At 38.2% G+C, this 27,524-nt stretch overlaps 2 protein-coding genes across 6 annotated transcripts in view; one reads left to right on the forward strand and one right to left on the reverse strand.

Moving 5' to 3' along the window:
• Positions 1 to 242: 242 nt before the first annotated feature.
• On the reverse strand, positions 243 to 16,978 carry ZCRB1 (zinc finger CCHC-type and RNA binding motif containing 1). 4 transcript variants are annotated; one of them, XM_030456856.1, is made up of 8 exons: positions 16,663 to 16,978; positions 6,959 to 7,046; positions 6,771 to 6,799; positions 3,499 to 3,610; positions 3,307 to 3,414; positions 2,370 to 2,479; positions 2,195 to 2,270; positions 243 to 902 (listed from the first exon to the last, which is right to left on the reverse strand). In XM_030456856.1, exons 2-8 carry the CDS (start codon positions 7,040 to 7,042, stop codon positions 771 to 773), a joined length of 651 nt encoding a protein of 216 aa, XP_030312716.1. In that variant the 5' UTR covers positions 7,043 to 7,046; positions 16,663 to 16,978; the 3' UTR covers positions 243 to 770. The 4 variants fall into 4 exon arrangements, with proteins under 4 accessions (XP_030312716.1, XP_030312723.1, XP_030312710.1 ...); XM_030456863.1 differs by having other exon boundaries at positions 16,817 to 16,966; XM_030456850.1 differs by having other exon boundaries at positions 16,778 to 16,966.
• Positions 16,979 to 17,083: 105 nt separating this feature from the next.
• Positions 17,084 to 27,524, forward strand: part of PPHLN1 (periphilin 1) — a 63,011-nt gene continuing 52,570 nt past the window's right edge. For both annotated transcript variants that reach the window (XM_030456825.1, XM_030456832.1), the window contains exons 1-5: positions 17,084 to 17,149; positions 21,957 to 22,004; positions 23,094 to 23,185; positions 26,306 to 26,485; positions 27,332 to 27,393. In XM_030456825.1, the coding sequence (XP_030312685.1) occupies position 22,004; positions 23,094 to 23,185; positions 26,306 to 26,485; positions 27,332 to 27,393 (335 nt within the window). In that variant the 5' untranslated portion in view covers positions 17,084 to 17,149; positions 21,957 to 22,003. The remainder of the gene's footprint in view (positions 17,150 to 21,956; positions 22,005 to 23,093; positions 23,186 to 26,305; positions 26,486 to 27,331; positions 27,394 to 27,524) is intronic.

Here is a 27,524-nt window from a genome sequence, read left to right on the forward strand (position 1 = left end):
AATCAACAGAACTAGCATTCTTAAAAAAAAATATTAAGAATGAAGATTTCAAGACTGAATTAACCACCATGTAATTTTAACTGCACCTCCTATGATGCTTATACTGTACTTAGGCTATATCATACTGCAAAACCTACAATGAGCTACTAAAATTGTGCATGAGAGAATATCAGCATTTTAATAACCTTTTGGAAAACAGATGGATGCATTGTTCAGTCTAAAATGATTTCACAGACCAAACATATGTGACTTACAATTTATTATCTGATTGGGCAAAGAGTTAAAAGACTAGGACAACACTTAAGGCTGAAATTCAACCCTATTCAGAGGAACTAGTGCAAGACTCATATTCTACTAGAGTACTACTAAAGCATTACTTCCAAACAGGCAATGAACAGAGCAACACAAAGGGTCAGTGATGCTAACAGTGATCCTAAGAGGAATTCCTCTTAGGGAAAAAAAAAAATCTTAAAAAAATTATCTTATGAAAGACTTTACTTGGGTCTAGATAATAACCATGAGAAGCACCTTCTCAGATATTTTTTCTGGATTTAAGTGCAGAAATGAATTGTTTTTAAGAAGTTGCTTTGAAGGGTGAAGTTTGGAGAAAGAGAGAGGTATAAAAACGGGAGGTTTGAGGAGCAGGGTAGAAATACAACATGATTTTCAGTAATCAACACTGAGACAAACCTGTATTACTTATAACACTGGAGAACTTTACAAAATCTACATTATATATATATTATATATGCATATAAAATAGTATTATTTCAGTCACTAAGTTCTTCCTCATCACTGAAATAAGCACTTTTCTTAATTCGTGGACGTTTTGAATCATCTGAAATTGAAGATTCCCCTGCAGTCTGTGTCCACCTTTGTTGCTCTTCTTCAATTTTGGCTTGCTGCAAAGAAGAAAGGAAAAGTATAAGCTAGAATTAAGAAAAATGAAGATGCACTACAAATAATGATGCTAATTACCATCACTGCATTACTTAGTTAAAGAATTCAAAGGGTTTAACTCAATTTCCAGATAAACTTTGCAATGACTGCTCTAGAAAATGTTTCTGAAAGCAGTTCTCTCATGCAAACAGTAAATCTTCTGCACCAATGCAGGCCAAATGGAGTACTTTCATTTTTCAAAGAGAGGAATTTTGCACCTGGCAAAGTTAAAGAACTATAGAGCAGCTTAAATCTGAAGCTTTGAACTGACACAACTGAATCAGCTTTGTTCCACTGAAGAATCTTCCACCTGTTGTCTTTTGCAGTCATTCATTCAGGAAATTAATGCCCCCAAGAATGTAAAGGTTATCCAATTAAAGGTTTAAATAGTGTGTTTTCCAGTAAAAATAGGAAGCATCTATCTCAGTTAAAATCTTTGGGTGGTGACAAAAAAAAGTGGAACGTTTCCTGGCTTGTTTACACTTACAGATTTTACTTCCTATTGTGGAGTTCTCTGTGTGTATAATTGTGGATATTTGCATCACTATTTTACAACATGTAAAAGATCAGTCATTACAGTCTTATTCAAGACAAAGTTATCTTAGAAACTCTGAGGGGTTTTCTTGGGGGGAGATAGGAGTACACAGGGTACACATGAAGACTAGGAAGCCATGAAATTTATAATGTAGTGAAGCAAAAGCCTGTAAAGAACCAATACAGCTGTCAGGCTATCTACAAAGAAAAAAACAACATGTTGGCTATGTTTTAATGAGAGGTCCATGAGAGATTGTGATGAACTGTATCAAGCAGAAGTGGTTGAAAAATTGTTGTTGTTCAAGGATGTTCTAGTGAGTGAGGGCAGAGGATGTACCTGGTCACTTATAAGTGATTGTTTTTCTGACTGCTCAGTTAACAGAGTAAAGAGGGATTTGTGGACCAGAAACCTAGTAGAGCATCACAGCAGAGATGACAGGAAACTAACCAGCAAAGGAGCTTGAAGGAAAACTGCAATGCACAAATAAAGCAAGCAATAGTGAAACAGTAACCAAAATAAAATATAATAAATAAAAATGACTGAACACACCTCCAATATGAAGAAACCAACTACGGTCACCAATTACTGCCAGGCAAAAGTGCTGCGAGTCCTACAGAGCAGACACTTAGAGATGTATCTCAGAGCTTTTGAAAATCAGCTAGAAGAGGAAGTAGAGTTGCTTTTAAATAATAATAAATATGCAACACTTCGGTTTTATACCTGAAAAGCTATAGCTTGGCTGAGGCTGTCCAGAGCAGGGTCTTCTCCTTCCTCTTCACTTTCTTCTTCCTCCTCACTTCATTGTACAGAGAGAGAAAAATATATCAATCTTTATTTTAAGTATTCAGTGTGAAAAAGCTGCCTAAAAGAAGTATATGTAAATAAATATACATACATTTCTTCTGGCTCAACTATTTTCTTTCTCTTCTTCTTTTCTTTTTTTTTTGGTGGCTCCCGCTCTCCTAGCATATTTTTAGGACAAGCATAACTTAAGTGTCCTGCTTCCTTGGAGAAAAAGAAATATTGCTTAACAAAAACCATTACAAACAACTATATGTTGAAACATTTCATGAGGACAGTTAATGTAAGACAGTTCACAGGGAAAAAAATGGAAGCAATTAGTAAGACAAATGGAATGCTGAATTAGCACACAGAAGACAAACTCCTCTATAAGCTTGCCATGGAAACGAAGAGATTGGTGGTGATATGCATGTTTAACTGCAAACTGAGGACAAGCTATGAGCAAACTAGATTTTCTTTGCTGCAATAGCTGAATGCACTACAGCACAGTTTATTTTGCAAGACAAGATATAAGCATTAACAGTTTTAGAAACAGGAGCGAGTCAACATTTTTGCTTTCAAAAGGTTATGAATGTAAACCAAGTTTGTATTGATGTTAAATACTATCCATATCTCGATCTCTTATGTTATTATATTAGAGAAAAATGAAGAATTGCCTAGTTTAAAACACTTACTCTATGTAAAAACAGCTGTTTACAATATTTATTTTATCACCAACTATATAATGAACTTCCAAAGATACAACACAGGTACTCTGAAGCAAAGATTAGAAGGCTTTTCTTCTCACATAGCTTTATATTAGTACTTGTCTCTGTCTCCTTATCAGCATATTAAGCAGTGAGTGGAAGCACACATTTTTACCCACTCCCAAAATCCCAAATAAAAGAAAAAACAGTACTGTCATTCCTGAAAACAGTTATGCAAGTTGGTAGTATCCAACACAAAAAAATATTTTAACATCATGAGTGTTGGCAATGGCCAAACAGAAGGAAAAAGCTGGAAGATAGTAGTTGACTTTTGGTTTTACTCACCCCACATTCGTAACACTTGGACTTATCAAAGTAGTTACGTCTGCGAATGAATTCTGCTGCTCTTCCATTATCAATGGCAATACTTGCTTTTATTACTCTTCCAAACAACTACAGTAAATTGGGGAAAAAAAAGGTAAGTATTTTGGGTCTGTAAACATAACCCTTCTACCAAAACAATCTTTCGTAATTTACCTGTTTGTTATTAAGTGCCCGAGAACAGTTCTGTGCAGACTCTTTATCCAAAAACAAAATAAAGGCAACTCCTTTGCTCTTCCTGGTATCTTTGTCTTTCATAATAGTAACTCTGAAAACATACAACCACATTATTGATATACAAAAATTACATCAGAGATATTTTTTCCTTCAAAATCTCAGTGGGGTTGTAGCCTCGTTATACAGCAAAAAGGAAATAAAGTCTATTTAACAACAAAGTTTAATTAAACAGAAATTCAGCTATCCAGGCCATGTGCTTACACAGTGGATATGATCTTTTAAAAAAGTATGAGGGTTTTTTTCCGGGTCCAGTATTATTCTTTATTCCCTTGGATGACTCAAAGAACAGAAAACATACTCTTTAGATTTGCAGGCAACCTAACTGGAGGGAACTACACATGCTGGAAGTGGAATTAAATTCAGGAATTATCTTGACAGTGGGTATGATTGCTGAAAAGCAGAGTGTATTAAATTGCATACAAACTGAGAATTCTGTGTTTCTTTAACTAACCAGCTAAACAGATTCCTGATAGGAAACAATAAATATATATAGTACTGCTCTACAAATATCTCCAACTGGAACCCAAGGGGGTCATGGATGCACATTTACATGGCATACAAATTAAACCTTCAGTCTAACAATGCACTCAACAGCTCCAGTAGCACGTTGAGAAATTCAAGAAAGATTTAGACCTAGTAAAAACAATAAAGAATAACAAAAGGTGAAGGGGGAGGGGAACACCCACCAAACATCAATTTGGTCAATCTTAACATAAAAACCAAAACCACAGTGAGAAACAGAATGCCAGTCAACTCAACAATAAAAGTACATGTTAAAAAGTAGAGAATAAACTCCTCCCTGTGACCACCACAGGCAGAAGAAGGCTTAGCCAGAAGGCAAGCCAAAAGTACTTCTTACTTGTAACAAGTAACAGGACGTTTTTAAAAAAAAACTCCACAACCCTCAAACAAACCTGGCTTCAATGCAGAAGCTCTGCCAGAGAACCTTTATTGGTAAAAGATGACCTGCATAGTAAAAAGTGTATAAAATTAAAAAGGTCAGTAAAGAAAGCTCAATTTTTCCCCCAGATATATGGGCAGAAATATAGAGCTCAGATGAGTTTTTCCACCAAAGCATCTTGGTCAAGGATGTATCCAATTGTATGCACTGATTTGAAGTGTACATAAAACTAACTTCAGTTCTAATATTTAGTTCTATTCTATTAATTCTTTTGACTCTTCCAAGAGTTCCAAAAGAACCCTAATATGACTATCAGGCTTCCAACTGGGATATTTATGAACCAGTTAACAACACAAGCATACAAAGAAGCATGTGTGATAAATCTTCAAAAAGTCAGGAACTTTTGGAGCCCCAGAAAGTCTGATTTCTAACTTAACAAACTGAGCTGAATAGTAATAATCAGGATACACTGGCATGAGAAATGCAGTATGGAAGGAAAATAAGCATGATTTTACTGATACAAGACACAATTAAAAAAATTAATCTATTAAAGCTTATTTAAGTTACTATGTTAAACCTACCTAGATGATATCTCAAAGCTTTCAGCAAAGTGTTTTAAAGTCCCTGAACAAAGACTCCACAGAAATCAAGATAATACTTGAAAGGATTTTTGCTGGTAATTAATAACTAGTTACAAACAGGGAAAGTGATCCTTGTTAGCCTCAGTTTCATAGAGAAATGAGAATACCAGTAGAACCCTACAGTATCTGCACTGTTAACAGTCAAGTCAGCTTGAAAAGGGGTAAAACAGATTTTGCTAGATACAAAAAAAGTAACGGTGTGTTTTACACGTGGAATTTGGTTTAACTGTGGCAAAGGTGAGACAAAATGTCAAGAAAAAAATAAGTTATCACTAAGTGATTTTTTTGCTAAAAATATATAGTTGGGGGAAAACACTATCTGCACAGACAGATATCAAGTTCTAAACTTGGACGCAGTGCAGGATTCTTCTGACAGACATCTGAAAATGATGCCATTTCTTTTGTCTATGACTTTAAAAAAAAAGCAAATAAACCACTAGAAACTACTAGTAAAGGAAAAAAAAAAAAAAGATGTTGTTATGACACCTTTAAAATAGGTATCGCTTCATACAGCCAGTACTTCATGTGGTTCTTACTTTCACCTCAAAGAAGTTTGAAAGCCAAGAGAGAGGGAGACCCCTGCCCCCAATCACATGAAGAATAGGTACATTACCAAATGATAGCAGGGAGGCCAAAAGTAACAGCCTTTGCTCAGGATTTTTGTAACTTCATTGTTCAACCATCTGTTAAAATGGATCACACACCCCAGACTGAAAGCAATAAAGGCTGTAGCTGCCCAATTGTATTGGTCACTGCATGTCTGCCAGAGTTCTACATAAGAGTTTACCTCACAGTCAATTTAAAAAATATATTTTTCTAAAGTTGTAGTTTGGTTTTTCCTGCTATTTGTCACCTGAGACGCACTCCTGGAACTCCAAAAACTTTGAATTTACCTCTGTATCTTACGGCATTTGTATCTTACAGCAGCCAGCTCTGTATCTTACTACAGCAGCTACTAGGAGTTAAGAGTCAGTGTTTGCTGGTGTAGGATTGAAAACTGAAGTTTGGAATCTTGTTATTCTTACAGAAAATAAAGAACACAAAATAGCAGGTTCCTTACTGTGGCATTTATTTATACTATTTGAACACAAAGGCAGTTAGTCACAAGTACTGGCCATGAATACCCCACGTACTGAAAGCTGCCACTATGCAGTCTTATGTCTAATCTTAATACCAAGCAGTCACAATAACAAATCCATCTAGAGCCACAAATAGAAGAATTGCACATTGCAATTGTGGAAACTGTTTGTGGAATTGTGACATCTGGTTCATTTAAATAGATGCTCCCACTTTTACACTTACCCACTTGTGTCCCAGGAGGTGACTGGGAGAAGAACACCACTTACTAGAAGAATATTATGTCAGCTATTTCAGAGAAAATGTGATGGGTATATAACAACTTTTATATAACTTGCTTTTAAGAAGTGGTTAGCAAAACCTGTCCCCAACACAACTCTTACATTATGCATGTAACTGCAAGAACTTCCAGTTGTTAATTTAATTTACGCTTTATTAAAAATGAACAGGACTTTGATATAGTTCCACATTCAAACTTAAGCTATAAAAAGTACAAGACTTCAAGTGAGGTAAAGATACTAAATATTTAAAATGAAAGCTAAAAAAACAGCAAGCCATATCAGGTTACTTACTTGACAACTTTCCCATACTTTGAAAATATCTGAAATACAAAACAAAGATTTAACAATAGGCAATTACATTTCATCAGTAAAAATTTATAAAGATAAACTTTTCTAAGTAAGATATATCAGTATTGTATTTATACTCAAAATAATTGTCAACAAGTTCAATCTGCAAAATGTAGCTCTTAAAACCTTACCCTGTACAGATCGTTGTTTGTCAAAGCAAAGGGTAAATTGGACACATACACTGTGCTTTTGCTTGGTGCCAACCCACCACTCATCTTTCTGATGGAAGAAGAAAAAGAAAAGTGTTAAATTGTATTCAATAGAGAAATCAATTATAAAACGGTTGTAAAACTTTTTAGAAGTTGTTTTTTAAAGGCAGCCCAGATAGGTGGCCATGATCAAGTTGCAGGAAAGAATAGTTTTCATATCCTTTTCATAATTTTATATCAAACTAGCATGTATCTGCATGTGCTAAAGAAGACATACATTCCTTTCCCCTCTCCTAGATCTAAAGCATATTTTTGCTGTGCGCAAGTCAACTTGTAAATCACGAGAAAAACAGACCAGGTAGTGTAGTTAAACTTAGCTGATTTGTGCAGAAAAGAATGGTCTAGGTCCAGAAAGGAAAAGGTAATCTCAATTTTTTTAAACATTCTTGGCAATAGATGAAATTAATAACCTTTGTTCAAGTAGCTGCATGTTCTGGTACTTTATACAAGTTTCAGTTCAGGGGCATTCAACAGTGATTAAACCACATTCAACCAAGGGGAGAGGGAAGTGGGAGAAAGCTATACTAAAGCAAACCTAAAGATACTGCATTGGCTTAAAAGCATATCTCAGCTGCTAATGCAGCAAGTATTATTTCCTCTTGTATCTATTGCTAAGGCTTCAACACCATTCTGGAATTTCAAGGATCCTGAGCTGATCATAGACTGCATCTTCCCTGCAGGCACTTGTTGGGGAAACAGTTCAGAAATATCCAGGTTGTGAGCAATCCTGACTTACTTCAATTTAGGCCACATTGGGTTAATGGTTATTGAGGCCTAGTTAGAGGCCTGAGAATAAGCTAATGGGAAAGAGATAACTAATTGGCAACAGAAGAGGAAAATAATTATGTGAGAAGAATCTTTCCGTGAGAATGGTACGTGTAATTGGAATACAAAGCCACCTGCATGATAAGATGATGTAAACAAGGCTTCTCTATATAAAGTGAGTGCAAGTTGCTAATAAACGATTTCATACAATCATATTGATGTGCACATGGAATCCTTAAGCCTCCGCAGACTGTTTTCCCACAAATGGCGCCCGAACAGGGACCCAGGGTGGCCCGGACCAGGGTCTAAGGACGGCCCGGACCAGAGACTCTTATGCTGTTGCTTCCAGGAGCGATAAAGACAGCTGGAATAAGAGGGCGGAGAAGCCAGTCGAAAGGAGATTGCTGCCCCGGCAATCTATGTAGCTGGTGCCCGGCTACGGAATAAAAGAGGTACCTCGGAGTTGAAGAATCTTGCCCTGATCAGGTGAGCGGCTGGGGAGGAGATGGGGTCTACACTCTGATGTACAACAAGAAGAGACAGTAGTTAAGCTCCTCCAATATATTCTCTCTATGAGAGATTTATTACACGAAGGCAGGACCTTACGTGAATTACTGAAATGGGCACAGGGTAGAGACTTGATCCCCTCGATGGGTACTGTTTTTGAGTTACCTACTTGGGAAGCCATAGGTATTGCCCTATGGGATAAAATTAGCGATGGAGATAAGGAGGCACAACGCTTAGCGACACTTTGGAAGTTGATTAAAGAAACCTTAAAAGAAATGAAAAGTGAGAGGTCAGCAACAGTCTCAGCATTTGTTGTCTTAATATCTGATCTACCAGTACCGATGAATGCTCAAAATATGGATTTGACCTCTAAACAGTTATTTGAGACACCTAAAATACCCTTACCAGCACCTGAAGGGACTGTACTGATTCAAACTCAGTCAACTGTGCCATTTGACCGTGGGGGTCGGATGAAAAGCAAAAATGGGACCGAGAAGCAAGACCAAAAGCGACCGAAAACACCACCAGAATCATCGGAGGACCCAGAGGGAGAGAAGCCGGAGAACACAGGCGAGGAATCTTGGAATGCAGACTCCCGACCTTGCGTCCGCCTGCCGCGGCTCCCGACTGCTCTGCCACCTTTCCACCTTGGAAGCCTGATTTATCTTCTTGACCACAGTTGCCATCAATTAATCCTCTGCTTCACCTGTCAACACCATCAGTGCCTGCTATAGAGCAACAACCAAGGAAGGAACTGGGACTCGGAGACAAGCAACTAAGGAAACTGCTGAAGAAGCTGACAGAACTGGAGACCAAGGATGAGTATACCCCTGAAAAAACCCTAGTTTTTGCTCCAGGGAACATCCCGAACAATGGGGCACTAATCCATTTTTACCCCCTGATCCGTTCCCTATTCCTGCTCCTATTTCCCTTAACCCTTTTACACCCACTGCTCTACCTCTTCCAGATCCAGCATGGGGAGGGGAGGGTAGTGAGGGGGTGGTGGTAATGTGTATCCAGTAACTAGATGGAAGGGAATTATTCAAAATGCTATAGTTGAAGGAGAAATGGTTCCCAATATGAGTCCGATGGTTTTCCAGTGATTGTGGGACCAGGAAGAGGAGGTCAATGGGTTGCATTAGATTGGAAAATGATAAAAGAAGTCGAAGGTGCCATCTCACAGTACAATTTGAAATCGGTTTGAGTCCTTTACTCAATCTCTTTTGCAACATCTTTTTACTGCTCAATTGTTGATGCCATATGACACAAAAATGCTCATTAATACTCTGTTAACTCCTTCTCAACAATTGCAATTTCATCATAAATGGTAAATGCTATGTGAAAATGCAGCTGTGATTCCTAGACAGAATACTGATGCATTATAAGGAGTGCAAGCACAAATGTTACTGGGTGTTTGTCCTTTTGTATGCGCAGATTTGCAGGCATGGTTTCAAACTGAAGTGTTACAACTTTCACAAGAATTGGCATGTAAGGCTTTGCAAATTGTTCATGATCCTGCACAAGCAGACTTTTCTTTTACAAATATTAAATAGAGAGAGCAGAGTCATATTCAAAATTAGTGGATCACTTCTATTCAGTGGTAATATCACATCTCAATTTGTTAAAAAAAAAAAAAAAAAAAAATTTTTTTTTGTATGTCGGCATATGACAATGCTAATGAAAAAACTAAAAGTGCATTAGGACTACTCCCAAAAAGGTGCTACAGCAGCCCAATTCTTAGAAGCTGCTTGAGGTAAAAATCCTTAAGATAAAGCTGCTTAAGAACCATCATTGCAATATAGTTCTCAATATTGATGTATATTGTGGTGCATGGTGCACTGGTGTTTCATACAGAGATAAAAAACTTGGTTGGTAATTATACTTGCAGTTTTGGTTTAGGAAATTGTACCATTTCATTTTGTTTCAGGGTAACTTTACCAGATTTTAGTAGCAATATCATTTCATTTTTGAATCTTCTAGTGGTTGTTAGTTTTTCTTATATATTGGTGAGAAGTAAGACAAAAAACACAGTTATGAGAATGAGTATGCCTTTTTGGAGGCTGGAAGTTGCTGCGGAGAGTGAGAGTTGCTCCTGGTACGGAGAGCACCCCTACTCCTGCCTCCGCAGCCGCTTCTCGCCCCCCCCCCGCACACACTGCTGCTGCTCAGAAAATGAGCCCTGCTGCAGACACCACAGCAGAAAAAAAAAAAAAAATGTGTGTGTGTGCATGTGTGCTTTTGCTGTTTATAGGCTTAAAATTTTGTCTCTAAACGATTTTATTTGGCTTTTTGGGCTTCAATTTGGCAACCATGGAGGAAACCAGGACTCCACTGTGCCGTGACCCGGGAGGGGTCTGGGGACGCTTTTGGGGCCCCCCGATAAACTTTTGTCGGATAAGCCTCCTCTACCCCCTTGGTTCTACGCACCAGTGGACATCTGAATTTCCTCATACTAAAAGGTTATTTAAGCCCTTCCACTGTAGTGTGAAATGTGCTTTTAGTATTGTGTTGTATTGATAACAGGTTTTTGTTAATGTTGTAATTCATGTGATCGTTTATATGTTGATTATGGGATGCGTCGTCTATATCTTGATTGTTGATTGTGCTATTTTGTTGCACTGCTAAGCAGATGAACTTAACTTTTGGTATTTTAAAACAGATGCTAAAAGATGTTGATAGTGTCAGACATGCAGTTTTACAATATTGTGCTGCCACTGACTTTTTATTGTTAGCTTTTAGGTTATGTTTGTGAAGACTTGGATAGAGTGTATTTGCATAAATTTAGCTGATCATTCAGAGTCAATTCACAACCAAAAACGACTGATTAAGATAACATGAAAAAATTAACTGTTGTATATACTGGGTTAGATGAATGGTTAAATCAATTAAGGATGTGGGGATAGCTTAGAGATTTAATTAGACAAGGTTTATCAATTATATCTGTTATTATTGGTTTTGATTAAAAAAAAAAAAAAATTAAAAAATTAACTTCAGTTAGGTAGTGTCACTACTCTGCTTTTATGCGAACTCCAGATATTTTAAAACAACTTACTTTGATGGGCACATTGATTATAATTTGATCTATTGTTTAAGAAAAGAATTTAAAAGATGCTCAAAGCTGCATTGTATACTGTATACTGTGCAAGGGTGTGGTGTGATAGATAGAAATTTCTTCAAGTTTAGTTTGAAACCATTAGAGCACATGATTCGATAATAAAACTATTTTCATTACAATCATAAAAAAAAAAAAAAAAAAAGAAGGAAAGGCAAGGGAAGAGCACATACCCCTATGAGAAGAAAAAAAGAGCGTGACCTCATGATGAGAGCACTAATGAGTTATCAACAACATTTGTGATCAAACTGGTCAATGCAACAATTAGGCCTAGAATATAAGTGAAAATTTGAAATTTGGGTTTCTTGCTGTTTCATTTGTATCACACATAGCAAGAGGAAAAGCCTCTGGTAAGAATTGATAAAAATCATAAAATCTACCAGTTAGCTTGTTGACTTACAGATTTAATTAGGCAAGGCTTACCAGTTATATATGTTATTATTTCTTTTATATTACTAGTATGTTATTATTGCTTTTGTATTATTATATATGTTATTATTGCTTTTGCATTATTGGTATGCTGCTTATGACAATATATCATTAGCATGTTATCTTATGTAACGAAATAAGTCAGAATTGCTCAAAAAACAAAAAGGGGAATATGTTGGGGAAACAGTTCAGAAATATCCAGTTTGTGAGCAATCCTGACTTACTTCAATTTAGGCCACATTGGGTTAATGGTTATTGAGGCCTAGTTAGAGGCCTGAGAATAAGCTAATGGGAAAGAGATAACTAATTGGCAACAGAAGAGGAAAATAATTATGTGAGAAGAATCTTTCCATGAGAATGGTACGTGTAATTGGAATACAAAGCCACCTGCATGATAAGATGATGTAAACAAGGCTTCTCTATATAAAGTGAGTGCAAGTTGCTAATAAACGATTTCATACAATCATATTGATGTGCACATGGAATCCTTAAGCCTCCGCAGACTGTTTTCCCACAGGCACTCTCCCCCACCCCCCCTCCTGACAAAACAACGAAAATACCAAAGTCATTCTCATTCCCAAACTCTTTTATGCTCTTGAAACTAAGTAGCCAAGACTGTGCCTAGAAACAACAAACCAATTAAAAAATCTTTTTATAGCTGCATACACATCATTCAATATTGCATAAAGAGTAACTGAACTAACTTGGACAGTCTATGTTTTAAGTGGTACTAAAGTCTGTGCAAAACACTGCTTCCCCCCAAATCTATTCTGTAGCCATGGCTTGGTCCAAGAACTGAGTAAAATTTAAGATCAAAATAAAGTGAAATCTTTATGATTGGGCACACTTAATAGGACAGCCAAAACATTGTCCACAAAGTTCAATTATTACCCACTTATCCAGTTCTCTGCAATCCTATACCTTCTTCTTGGCACTTCTAGCCAACTCCTAACTGAGGATCAAGCCATTTCTTCAGCGAGACCAAATTACTTTAAAAGTGCAAACAAAAGCTTAGGAAGGGGCAAAAGAAACTAAATGTACAGAAATCAATATCCGTCATGGTACACACTGTTTCTAAGGGGACTTTCTGAGTGTGAGCAGATTGCTTGGCCAGATGCCGACAACGTAACTAATATCAGACTCTAATCCGGCTGAGGTTATTTTTCTGGCATTTCACGATTATCAGCAAAAGACCTGACAGTCTCAGAAAACACTGTATCCAAGTGTTTTGCTTCTCTTTCCCGACATGGTTACTGTATCACAATTCGTCTGAGCTGCAATTGTATTGAGTTCTTCCACCTTCAGAGGTTGTGTTTTTTGGCATGAGCAAAAACGGTGACATAAAGGTTAAGCAAATGAAAACAGAATAAATTTGCAATAAAGGCCACACGTTGCATCTGGTGTTACGCAGACGGGATTCATTATCCCAAATTCCTTGCTGCTTGGTATTAGTATCACTGACAAACCTAACCAGCCAGACTTGGCAAGATGCCACCTGCACAGCCAGCCCCAAGTGCAGTTATCCAGATGTATGGTGGATACAAAGGATATGCTAAGATACACCTCAGCAATGCATTCTGGTGTGGTGCCAGTGCTAATATAGAATCACAGAATCCTAGAACTGGCTGGGTTGGAAGGGACCTCAGAGATCATCAAGTCCAACCCTTGATCCACTACCACTGCAGTTACCAGACCATGGCACTGAGTGCCACATCCAGTCTAGTGGAGGAGAGAACAGGAGAGATGAACATCACTTGCCTGCAGACAGCAATTTAACAGTGCCTAAAAGACAAGAGAAGCTAAGGCACCTTGTAACAGGAGACCAAACAGGCCCTGTATTAACAAGCAGACATCAATGAAGACAGCACAACTGGAAAGCAGCAGCTTGGGTGTTCTCTAACACTGTAGTGCAAACCTCCAAAGAGAAGGTTTGTGTCATGTGAAGATTACTACACACAGAATAGCTCAGTTGGTAGAAAATGATTAAAGAATGCAAACTACAGAACTGCCATTTTCAGCCCCACATTACTTTTTTCCAGAAAGAAGCTGAAAGAGCTGTACCCTGGAGAACTGGATGCCAGAAGAGCTGAGGTTGAATTTAGTTTGTAGTCCCCTGAACAAATTTACGTGCAACAGTCTGTTCTGACAGCCCAAATATTCTTAGCAATTTATACTCTTTAGAAATACTGTGCTAGGATTTCTTACTTTTAATGTCTGACTCACCAGACAGGCATAATTTTGTTAAAAGAAGTACAGTAACTGTAAGGCTATCACCACACTCATGTTCAAAATGGCAAAGGTTCAAAGTTATCACTCCAGGAAAGAGATTTTCCCCAGATCTGCAGGAGAACTTCCTCTTCTAAATAGAAAGTGGTCATTGGGATGGTTTATAAATATCTTATTTAAGCCAGCAAATTCACTGGCAGATTTGCACAGTGAGAAACTTGAGGTCATTTCCACATATCCTTAGAAGCCTTGCTGTCCTTAAGGTTTTCTGCAGAACATTCTAAAATATATACTCTACCAAAAACAATCTCTCAAAAAAATCGAGCATGTTAAAATGCAGATTTCTAGTTATCTGTTGTGAATACAGAGGTACAAATGCATTGTTAGATTCAGCTACCTGCACAACTCTTCTTTCCACACCGATAAACATTCAGAAAACACCATATATCATATTTTAACTCTGCTATGTTCAATCCTTGAGGTTTGGTTTTTTTATTATTATTATTATTACTCTTTTTAATTTTTTCTCATGAAGCCCTGGTGAAGATACCAAGTGCCAATACCATAAAAATAATAGGCTTTTATTCTCCCTTCATTTATGAATGCCAACCTTGCCATACTAGCTTCACATTTATTGGTTTGACATTTTCTAGCTGTGGGAGAATGAAGGGTAAAAAAAAAGACAATTCCAGATTTAAGACACATCTCATCTAGAGGCTCATCATTACAAGGCTCAGAGTCCTTTTACTTCAGGAACTTTCTAACTTCACAAAGCTGTGAATACAAGTTGAACATGCTCATCATGTTTTTTTCTCCTTGATCAGTCTCTTTATTTTATAGATTTTACTTCAAAGGCTGAAAAACAACCTCCCCTCACAACCCCCCCCAAAAAAAAAAAAAAAAAAAAAAAAAGAAAAAAAAACAACCAAAAAAAAAAAAAAAAAAAAAAAACAAAGGAAGAAAAAAGGGAAGAAAAAAAAAAGAAAAAAAAAGAACCACCAAAACCATGGCAAAACCATCTGAGTTTTCTACTTGCTGCAGGAGACTCACTTGAGAATCATGAACAAACTGGCTCCTATAGCCTGATAGATCTCCCCAACAAATCAAAGCATTTCTGGTTTATATTGAATGCTTTTATGGGCCTTCCCTGATCTTCAGGGTATTATCTGGTTACTTAACTTTAAAGCATCAGCTGGAAGCCAGCACAACCCCATTAATGTAATAGCTTCTGTGTAATATTAATGTCTTCTTCATTTATCATTTTCATATATTAACTTTCAGGATGAAGTTGTCCCTCATCACTATGACTTCTTAAATTCAATCTTTTCTATCTTCTTGAGCAACTCAGACTAAAAGAAGCCATTCTTTGACAGGAGCCATCTGTCAATAATTAAGTCCCCTGCAAAATGTATTGGGTACACGAGTATGTTTTGCTTCAATCCAATATACTTAATACAGCATCTGACACTCATGTTAGGAACACCACAAGACAATGACTAATTTCAGTAATTGGCTTGACTACTCACAGAACCCATAAGGACACCATGAAAATAGTTCAGATGCCTCTGAAACATCAAGACAAGTTTGAACTTACTGATATTTTCATGACAGTATCAACATTTCAACTTAAGCACAAACTTTTGTGTTTGATTTGTTTTTAAGTACACTGCAGCAAGGTCTGATTCAGGAATTAATTAGTTAAAGTATGTAAAAACGACTTGTGGGTAAGTTACTCAAAACATGCTGACTCAGCCCTACTCATTTCAGTTCTACCTTGATAATTAAAATGAAGAATTTTATCTTGATTTAACCGTATCAGCAGAAGCTTGGCTCAAACTTATAATCAAGAGTCTGTGGTAAGGGAGGAAGCTGAACCTATGTTCTCCTTGATCACAGACAAGTGTATTACCCACTTGCTGCAATTCTGCCCTACACAAGGGGCATGCAGTAAGCTGTCAGAACATCAGATGTTTTTTCTCTACATAGTCACTTGAACAGCACAAGGCAACTTGAAGCAGGACGAAAATTTTGTAAATAAAGCTGATGCTACCAGTGGAAAGAGTACAACAGCTTTGCAATCTGCTCAGGCCAAAGAAATAGACAAAAGTGATCGGTGGTTTGAATCAAACTCTTCTTATGGGCTTATTTAACCACAAAAACTTTGGGGCAATAAGAGTGGGCAGCCAGATCACCAACAAAGAGTACATTAAGAGCTTTAACCAGTTTCTTCTTTTTAGAGGAAACTCCAGCACAGAGAAGAGCTGCTTGGTTCCACCGCATCTCGTCTAACCCAGAACCTCACCTGGGAGAGCAGAACCGAACCCAGGATCAGTTCCTGGATCCCAGATCCAGACCACTCACTGCGTGACGGCCCTTCCTCCTCAAACCCCACCCCACACACGCAGATCCATTTCAGAGCTCGCTACATGCACCCCAGCGTTAAGGGAGCCACGGACCGCCCGGGAGCTCCCACACCTCGCGTTTAAGCCTTCCGCTGCTCCTGACGCCACCCTCCGGTCCTTCCGCCACAGCAGGTCCCGACCCAACTGCTCACTGCGCCCAACCCCGCCGCTGTCCCACCACGGACCTCCTTCCCTACGGCCGCTGCCGCCAGAAACGAGACAAACAGCCGTCCCGGCAGTGAGCGAAAGCTCCCACCATCCAACCGCGGCAGAAAGGAGGGCGAGGACCCACTCACTCGCCTGCCCCCGCGTCCCCGGAAGGCGCGGCCGCCCCGGTACCCGGCACGGAGGGGCTCAGCTCGTGCCCATGGTGCGACGCGACAGCGGACGACGCGCGGGCCCGGACGGGACGGGACGGGACGGACCGGGAGACAGAACCCCGACACCCCCCTGCTGCCCCACCGCCGCTTCAACCGGTGTCCGTCACGGCGGCGCGCTTCCGGTGACGCGCGGCAACCGGAGCCGTTCTGGGCCAATGGTCAGTGGCAAAGGCGGAAAGAAGGCGGGTGCTTCCGGGAACGTTTGGGGAGCGCCGGAAAGAGGTACGGCGCCACCGGGGGTTGGGGGGGTGAAAAGCAGCCTCCGCGCCGCGGGAGCCAGCGGGGAAGGCGGGTGAGCAGCAGGGCAGGGAGGCGAAGCGAGGCGGCCGGTGGTTTGTGCCCGCGGGGGCTGGTGCGGATCCGTCCGCCCGTTCTGGCGCTGGCTTTTCCGCGGGGCTCGCCTGATGCTTCGCTGCGTGAGCCCGCGGCTCCGTCCCGCGCGCGCCGCTGGCCGTTGGCCGTTGGCCGCCCCTGTGAGGCGGCTGCCGGTGCGGGGCGCAGGAAGGGCCGCCCCGCGCTCCTGAAGCGGCTGTGGGGGGCTCCGTCCTGGGAGGCGGCAGCCCCAGGGGGGGTGTAGGGGGTTTGAGACCGGGGGTCCGCCTCCAGTAACTGCGGGAACCCCGGGTCGTGGTGCGGGGTCCGTCCCATCTTTTCCCCGGGTTGCTTGGAAGTTGAGGTGAATGGGAGCGGGGGGAGGGTGGCCTCCTCCGGGATGGATTTCGTAAACCTTGCCTTTTAATCTTTGTAGAAACCCCCACGTGACAGATTTTGATTTTCAGTTGAATTATTATTTTTTTGTGTTATATGAAAGATGTTACTACTCCTGCATACTTCTGAAAGTTATTTAAATCTGTAATAAACAATAATGAATGTCAGGAGGCTGTAGAAAGCACTTTCAGCGTCTTCAAAGTGTCTTGTGGGTATGATGGTGCAGCACTGGAATCTTGACATTCCCAGAGGGATAAGGAAGATGTACCTGTGTCACTTAGCTGATTTCCTTAAAAATAGTAGAACAAATCTTTATTCTTAATAATAGGATGTTCTGTAGTAACTTCAAAGTCTTTATTAGTATTTAAACACCCTAGGTCTGCTCTCCATAGTTCTTTGTTGTCATTCATATTCCTTAAGTACTACTCGTTAGAGTTTTTATGGAGAGTCTTATAATAATTCTTTATCAGGCACTTTCTGGGAACAAAGACTGTCAGAAATACACAAAAAATGTGGAAACCCACAGAATCTGTGCTAGCAATGAATAGGGTTTGATATATTACATTTCCGTGGCTGAATTACTTAGAGCTGTCTGGTGTTTTCAAGTGTAAATGTTTGAAAGCATTGAAATTTTGACCTGTTACAGCAAAAGGATGGTGAGCTGATGTACTTGTCAAAGTATTGGTGCTGCAAGACAAAAAGTCACAGTGGAGACAGTGAGTGGAGTTGTTTGCATTGGCACTGCTGGTGTAGCAGCCCCATGGTAGCCTGGTAGAATATTCTTTTTGTAGCACTGACACTGGTGAAGGATGGGATGTTGCTGGCTGCAGGTGTTTCAGGCAAAGATAAGTGTTAATGCATTAGTCATTGTGCTACTGTATCACCCAACACATTGCCTCCATTTTTTCTTGCTTCCAGTGATATATGAGAATGATTTGCTAAGAAAAAAGAACCAGTGGTATTGTAAATCCTCATCAGAATGCTGCTGCTATTAGTAATTTTATTCAGCTTACATGCTTATGGCTTTTTTTTCCCTTTTGAGGTGGGAATTAATTTCTGTGATCAGTGCTTTCTCAAATATTCCTTTTTCCTTTTTTTTATACTATATTTTAATTCAAAATTATTGTAAACAGGTCAGGAAAGACTGGAAGCATCTGGTTTGAATATGCTTAGACTTATTACTGTCATGCTTCTAACTGCTCTTGAAAATTTATAGCTTAATATAGGAAGAGATAATTTCATTTTATATTACTGTTTTTTCCTCCCTCTCAATATTTTATGAACTGTTGTGGTGGATTTTTTCCTTCTGCTTATGCTTTTTCATCTTGCCAATAGAGGACTATGTCTATTAAGTGTTTTTTTTCAAGTCTGAGGAGAGGGGTCGAAAGTTAGTTTTCTTCCCTCCCTCTCAAAATTTGGTTTTATCTGTTTTGCCTCCTGTCTAGGTAGCAGATACTGGAATATCTCTGAAGCATTGTCAAATACAGATTCTAATTTTTGGAAGAAAATGCAGTGGTTTTTATCCTCCTTTACATCCTCAAAGTTGCAAACTTGTCCATGACATTTCTAAAAAACTATAGCTGTTTAAATATTTTTCCTACATTTTACTCATACAAAAGCATGTCAGCTTTTTTTTTTAGAGCTGGCCCGTGTTTGTCAATCTCTGCTGTTTGTCAAAGTAACAGTATAAACCAAGTAATATCCCAGGAGCACCAGAGACACTGCAGCTGCCTGCCTCTGCACTTACAGCACAGCATTGATGTTATACTTTGTCCACGTATGTCAAGATGTAGCCATCTGAGTTAGAAAGCTGTATGTGTTTGACACAAAAACATAGATTCTGCAGACAGTTGATAGCACACACTGGATAACACAGATCCTGGAAAAGTAGATACTTCTGTTGGTGATGAAAATTGATGTTGCAAGTGTAAACATACAAGAACTGTGTAGAAAATATTGCAGAGTACTGGAGTGCTTCTGCAAAAGTATCAGCTTTTTTTGACAGTGTAACCTGCTTGGTGAAGAAACTCCTTTTTTATTACTTCGATTATACTTGCATAGGCCAGGACATAGTGCTATGATAATTGGAGCAAAGCCATTTTTGGCACCTGGACACAGTGGAGTAGCTTGTGCTGCATTACTAGAATGGCTTATGTTTATGCTGAAGTGGCTTTATTTAAGAAAATAAAGACCCTGCTTTAGGGAAAATGATCACTTCTCATTAAAAGTAGGAAAAAGTTGCTTAAATTAGTATAGCAAGTGATTATTTGTCATGATATTACAAAAAACAACTGCTTTTGCTGTATATGTTGACAGAGGATAGTCAATGTGAGTGATGATGTTAGCTGTGAAACAGAAATAGATATATATTTTTTAATTTCTGTTTTAGGAAAACTGCCAAGAGAAAGATGAATCTGAATATAGCGTAGTAAACTTTGAAGTCTGATCTCAAGTCATATTGCTCATAAGAGTTTAATGTCTTCATGGTTGTTACTAAAGCAGTGTTAGGTCACATTGTTTAAGAAATGGATTTTTTGTGTGTGTAGAAACACATGAAACGTGCTCAAAATGCTGGGAAATGTGCTTTCCTCCCTTTAAACATTAATAATTTTTTAACATTCTGGTACATTCATATGCGTTCATACTTTATCTCATAGGTCCCAGATAAAATTTTTCTGTTTAGTCTTCTTTATAAGATTGGTCTTCTACTTGCTTTTCCTTGCTGCTTGTGTGGTGTGATGTCATTGTAGTTTTTTTCCCCTGAAGTCTCTTCTTTTGTGATAGCATATCTCTACTTTTTTCCAGCTTAGTTTTTTTATTTGAGAATTCGTTTTAGTCTCAATGAGGTCTGTGAACAGTGATAAAAGTGAGAACGTTTTTATCAGCCTTGCTGCTTGATAGTAGAAGAGAGTGAGTACATGACTGACGGATTAGCACAGTGTTTAGGCTTGCACCTATCTTCAGAGCTGCTTATCCAAAATGTGCTTCTCGAATGTTGTTTACAGTTGTTGGTTCACAGTATCAGTAACTACTGCAGGCAGCAGGGCACAGACACAACTGTATTTGTTAAAATGCAAAAGCTTTGCTTGAAAACCTCACATCAATCCAGCTTCTGATATTTGGTGTTGGTCTAAAACAGAGTGAGCCTTGTCTTCAGGTACCAAAGTGTATGGGCATGTGAGAAGTGAGTGAGCTGAGGAGGAGCAGGGTGGGAGCAGGTGCTGCAGGAGTTGGATGTGGACAAAACTGTTCCAGTCTCATGATTTTGTCTTGCCTTGGCTACATTTGTCCTTGCCAGCACATGTAGAACACAGGAGAGTATTCAGGTGCTGCTCTAGGTACAAAGAAGAGAGGATTGTGTAGGAGCAGGTAAAGCATCCTCCTGGTAATATGGGAAGGAGAGGGCATGGGGTTGGCCTCAGAATAGTTAGTGCATATGTAACCAGCCCATGGTGTGACTTCTTAAGGCTTTAGCAAAACTTCCTGAAGTAGAGTGTGAAGAGAAGTGCAAGCTGTTGCTGTGAAAGTGCCAGGAAGGTGCTTGTGATGGATATGCCCGACCAACAGACACAGTATGAGCAATGATTTCAGTAGTAGTAACTGTTATGTGCAGCAAACTGGGGAGGGCAGGGACTGCATACCCTCTTAACTCATCCTTACCAAGACCAGGACCAATCAGACTCTGTATGTTTGTCCTCTTTTGATTTATAATCTGTGACTACGTCAGATTAGTCCTGTGTCTTGGCTGTGGAACATACTCAAGGTCAAGTCTATAATAAAATGGAACAACATTTTGAGGTGATACTCTGATTCATTTGTATAAATGGTAGAGTCCAAATCTCTGAACATAAAGGTTTATTACAGTTGAGGTTAGGGCTACTTCATCAGGTTTTAGTATGTGTTACCAAACAAAAAGCCTTTGTTAAATCAAACTTTTAGCTTCTCATCACATCCAGCTTATTTTTCTTTACTTAATGTTATTGAAAGAAAGTTAAATAAATGTAGGTGAATATATTATATATATTATTACATGTTTTACCAAGTGTTTTTAAGAAAGAAGTTATGATAGTTTTCAAAGGCTTTTGCTAATGTGGAAATGAGAGTGAATAAATGATGATAAAATGGGAAGAAAACTCAAGATTCTATTAGGAAGGTGTTGTATCTGTAATATTTTGTCACAGGAATTTTTTTCATGTGGTAAATTCTGCTGAGTAGGTCATATTCTTTCTTGATCTAGTGTAGTGAATTACTCTGTATTAATCCAGACAGATCATGGGTAACGGGCTGTTGAAAGATTTAGACTTTAAATGTCTGCTTTACTCAAAGGGAAGACTGTACTTATGTATATATATTCATTTTTTGCTAACTTCAGGTTGTGTTTTTTTATACAGGTTATTGAATGGGTCTTCAGAAGCTGACGTGCTAAAACTGACAGAAAAGTATGTATACAAATGTTGGGTTTTTTTCCACAAAAATATATATCTGTCCTAGTGCTAGATCTTGTTCACAGTTATCAACCCTTTGTCATGTTGACTCTTAAAAACTGTAATAGTCAATATTTTTGGCTTCTGAAGTCTATTCCAGTTGTAGTTTTGTTTTGTGAAAGTAGATGATAGATATTTCTCCTTCTGAGTATGTCCTGCTGTTTCTTTTTCTTACTATTTTAATAGCTAGAACTACCATTGTGAAGGGAAACTTTGAAAAATTTAATTCTAGCCATTTCTTATCCATTTCCAACTATGTATAGTATATAATTTGTCATCTTTATAATAATCAGAAAGGTTTCGGGTGCTCAAGTTTGTTTTCCCTAGCACAGCATGACTAGAGTCTCTTATGGTGATGGTTTATATCCACCTATATTTAATTACTAATTTTAACTCTGAAAATCACCTTTCTTTGGGAAGACCTTTTTCTTTGTACCACTGGCTCCTAATTTAAAACAGGGAAAATCTCCACATGAAGAATACATTCCATCCACATATTGAAAATGCAGAACTTTGTAGTAACTGAATGATGTGCTCTGGTTTAACTTCTTTCTGGATGGCTGAGATGATAAAATAATTCAAAGTTATGTTATTTTATCAAGTAGAAATTCTTCAATGTAACAAATAGGATTTGAACTCTTCTTTTAAAAAAAACAGGCCACTATTTTTAACAGAGCAATATAAACATTGCTATAAGGTATGTGTATATGAATTTTTATGAACAGCTGGTACTTGCAATGTGCATATATTTCAGTAGAGCTGGTAGTATCTGTAAGCCCTGTAATTATGCTGATTATACTGAACTAATTTTCAGTTGTTCAGTTTTTCTTGCACATCCTGTGAGTTATTTTTGCTCGAAGTTCATTAATTACTTTCTGAAACTAGATAGACATACTTTTAAAAGGGCTAATTCAAAAGTGAAAATGTGTGGACAGAGTTTGTGCATAATCCATTATATCTTGGTGCCTTTATTTCTGTGTTCACTACCCTTTCATCTACTTGTGTTGAATCTGATTTTGGCTGATGGGATTCTTATGGTTTTAGTGGCATATCGAAGAGATGAAATGTGGTCTGAAGGGCGCTATGACTATGAAAGAGTTCCAAGAGAACGTCTCCCTCCAAGGGTTCATCCTGATGTAAGTATACAGTGTATTTCTTTGGCATTATACCATTATACTATACATTTATACTGTGACTATAAGGCCTGGATTTATGTACATATATTCATTTCCTTGTGTACCCCAAGTTCCCATCTTTTCTCGTTCATTTAAGCCAACAAGCTAGCAAATGCATCTGCACAGGAACAGTGAGGTGCCTACAAAACTAAATCATTATTTTCAAATCTGTTGAAAATGTTTTTTAATATTTGTATTTTGATAAATAGATTTTTTGGATGTAATTTGTTGTGTAATTAAATGGGATTTTTAATAGCTTACAGAGGATCAATGGTCATACTCTGTTATATTTTTCCCCAAGATTTTTTTTTTTTCTGCATGTGTGCATGTTAATACATTTTTGAAGTGATTTGACATGGTAAAATTACTACTTCCAGTATTGTTCTCATCACTAGTACAGTTTTTTTATTATGATGCTTAAAGTGCCGAAGGAAATGTTTATGATGTTGAAAATATATCTTTGCTAAGGAAATTGTGTTTTGGAGCCTTGTAAACAAAATGCTTTTCAAGAAGTGGTGATAGAAATACGCTTTGTAGGCATGGAGATTTCTACTGTATTTTATGCTTGTAAAAGCAAATGCAACAACTATGCTTGCTTTGCTATAGAGTAACTTGAGAATGCTTTTAGAAAAATCTCTGTGCCAAAGAATTGGGTAAATTTTAAAAAAATTTTTTCCTTCTGTGTCTGATGTCTTTTAATTAGAAGAAAAAAAGGTTGTAAGGTTATAGCTATATCTTTTGAGCTATTACACTTTAAATTAAGAGTACTTTTTGATATCTCCATTTACATGCTGTGCAAGGTACATTGGGCAAAATAATATTTCAGGTACACATGCCTGTTACCTGGCTTTTAATTCTTGTAAGTGCTGTAATAATAGCACAGCTGACTCAGCATACTTTTTGGCTTCCCTCTATTGTATTTTTCAGTTTGTTGTTTTGGATACATGGCAGTGTCGGTAACTTTGTAACTAGTTATGTAGCCTGTCAGTAATGTATTAGTGTTTGGCTTGTGTGTGACATTCTTAACTCTAGAGGCAACAACAAAATTTCTGCATTTTCAGCAAACTGCACAGGGTATTTAGTCAGCTACTTCTTCAAAATGCTTACCAGAAATAGGACGTGAGGAAAACCAGAATGTGTTTTCACAGATTTTTTTTTTTTTTTTAATCAACTTTTGACTTAACACACTGCTAATGTAATTTAACCATTGCAACAGTGACATTCCTAAATTCTCTTAGTTTTTTAGGCTGTCCGAAGAACAATGCATGTCACGTGCATTATGAAAAATTACTTCAGCATTTAGAAGATGTGATGCACTCATTGCTTGTAGTGCAAGAGTTCAGTGCCAGCTTTATATTAGAAGTATTTGGAAATGAGGATGATGAGACTAGCAAAATACACTCATTTATCACAATCAGTACTGTCCATCTTCACCAAAACAACACCCCCAGTAGCTGGCCAAACCAAGAGGCTTACTGAAAGATGGATACGAACCAATATCTTGTGCAACTTTGCTGATTTAGGAAAGTTTGCTGTCAATTCCTGTCCTTTTAAGCCTGTGCCATTTCATCTGTGTTCACATATACAGATCTGACTTATTTTTGTAAATGAAATTCACAACATTCAGTAAAATGAAATTAATTTATTCAAGCTATCAATGTTCTTAGCATTTGCTGATAGGTCAGTACGTTGAAAGTGACTCATGCCAATGACACAGAATGAACTGTCTCTTGGTGGAGAGAGCCAGAGAATTGTCCTAATCTGAACCAGGTCATAATTATATATCAAATATAGATTGGAGTAGAAATAAATGCTTTCAGTCCTGGTAAACAACGAGAAGTTGCAAGCAGTCAGCACAAGTAACTGTAGGTGGGTTCACCTTGAGCTTTCGTGTAACAATGTTTCTGCATGTCATTTGGTTATAGGAAATGGAATTTATATCTTTCACAACTGTGCAGTTTTGCTTAATAAACATAGGATTTCTTTAATTGGTAAATGGTGTATGACATTTTAATTGAAAGAAGTACAATACATTAGTTTTGAATTCTAGCAACAAGCTATCTAAAACTTACATTAAAAGAAAGGGCAAGTGTTAAAACTCTGTCACTTGAATCCCCATATCACTTACTGCATTGTATTGAGGGTGTTTATCTGTTCAGATTCTGAAGCAAGCACTGTCTTCACTAGAACCTCCACAGTGTGGAGGATGTAATTGACATCACCAAAGCTGATGTAGGGTCGGAAGAACAAGTCTTATGAGGAACATCTGAGGGAGGTGGTGTTGCTTAGTTTGGAGAAAAGGAGACTGAGGGGAGACCTTATCTCTCTGTACAACTACCTGAAAGGAGGGTATAGTGAGGTGAGGGCCCATCTCTTCTCCCTAGTAACAAGTGATAGGACAAGAGGAAATGGTCTCAAGTTGTGCCTGGGGAGACTTAGATTGGATATTAGAAGAAACTTCTTCACTGAAAGGGTTATTAAACACTGAAACAGGCTGCCCAGGGATGTTTTTGAATCACCATCCCTGCAAATGTTTAAAACAGGTGTAGGATGTGTTGCTTAAGGGACATCATTTAGCATTGGACTAGATGATCTTAAAGGTCTCTTCCAGCCAGAATGATTCTGTGATTTTGTGACATGAAGCAAATTGGTAGTATTTTCAGATGGGCTCTTCGTTTTACAGGCATTACAGGTGTAACTATATTGTATTCCTAAATTAAAATAGAAGTCTCTGAGAAATACATATAGCTAATGCTTAAAAAAAGAAAGTAGCTGATGCTTAGAAATTAGCTAGTGCTGCTGCTTTAAACTTTCAAAAGGACCTTAAACTATGTTGAAAACTTGTTCTCTGTGATTAAGCTTTTAATTCCTAAGGATTGCATCTGAATGGTGTCCAAATAGATTGACTAAATTATTGCACTGTCAGACTGACATGATTTTTAATGTTGGTTAAACATTGTGCTATTTCAGCTTTAAGATTTTTATAGTCCCATATCTAGATATAACTTGTTTTTACTTTTGTCTTTCCACTATGTATTTCCATCTGTTGAAAGCAATGATTTTGTTTGTTTTGTGGTTTAGGATGATTACCATAGAGTTGTAAATGTTGTGCCCAAGAAACCACCGCTGCTTGAAAGACCAGGGGATGGGAATTACAGTCGGTATGATGGTTACAGTCACCCTGAGTACAGAGACTATGAAGAGGGTCGCAGTTTTGCCCACGACCGAAGAAGTGGCCCTCCCCACCGGGGTGTGCGTAAGGTGATTCTTCTCACATGCCTATGTTGTTTATCTGATCATTAATACTTGAATACTGAACACTTAAAATACTGTTTCAGAGCATTGGTGTTACTTTTCTTCTTCTGAACTGAAATAGAATGAACAGAAAGAAAATACCCTGTGTTTTGTTACATTATGCTTTTTTTTGTAGTTACCACGCTTCTAAGACTACTGGTTATAATGTTTGCACTCTGTTGACATAGAAAAGAGCCTTGTCCAGTTCTGGAAGGCTCAGAATTTGAACTGGGAAAACAGAAGTGGCAAGATGTCCTCTCTGTAAAGCAGTGCAAAGTTATCTGGATGAATAGAAGAACTATTGCAAAATCTTACTATTTAATAAGTCCTTTGACATGAAACTTGTTGAATGTTGTTTATTTATCCTTCTGGTTTGCCCAGTTGTTTACTTTTTGACATTCTGTCATGAAGCTGAATACATTTTCCCCAGTAGTTACACGTAAATACAAAATGTGTGGTCCCTTTGAAAGTTTTCCTCCTTCAACCCAGCTGTTTGAAATTCTGTAATTTCAAGCTAGTGATCATAATTTACATTTCAATTAGGAAAATTTTGTTTTTTAAGCTCGGGTCCATGCACCTACTTTGGAAATTTTTGTAGTTTTTGTATTTTGTACAGCACTTTGAAATTGCTGTCCTTAATATTGATAGAGAAAGAAAAGAGGAATGGGGTAGAGTGAATAAGTTGAGAGGAACCTTGCTCTGAATGATTACTGCTTTCTTTTAGATCATGAAATGCTTTGATTTTGCAGTAAATAAGTACTATTTGGCAACTAACTGGACCTCACATCTGATGTTTGCACGTGTGTTTTGCAGGATGAATCAGGATACAGATGGCCAAGGGATGATCATCCTATGAGTCGGCAGCATGACTACAGGTATTTTGTGAGACTTTACAGAAGTGCCACACATAGGCTGGAACTGTTTAGGGCATTTTTTCTGTTATCAAAACCAGTTAGTAGAGCACAGCCATAAAATGACAGTGTTGTGGAAAAGGCCATCTGTTGCA

This window comes from Calypte anna, chromosome 1 (genome assembly GCF_003957555.1).
Source record: "Calypte anna isolate BGI_N300 chromosome 1, bCalAnn1_v1.p, whole genome shotgun sequence".
NCBI classification, from domain to species: domain Eukaryota; kingdom Metazoa; phylum Chordata; class Aves; order Apodiformes; family Trochilidae; genus Calypte; species Calypte anna.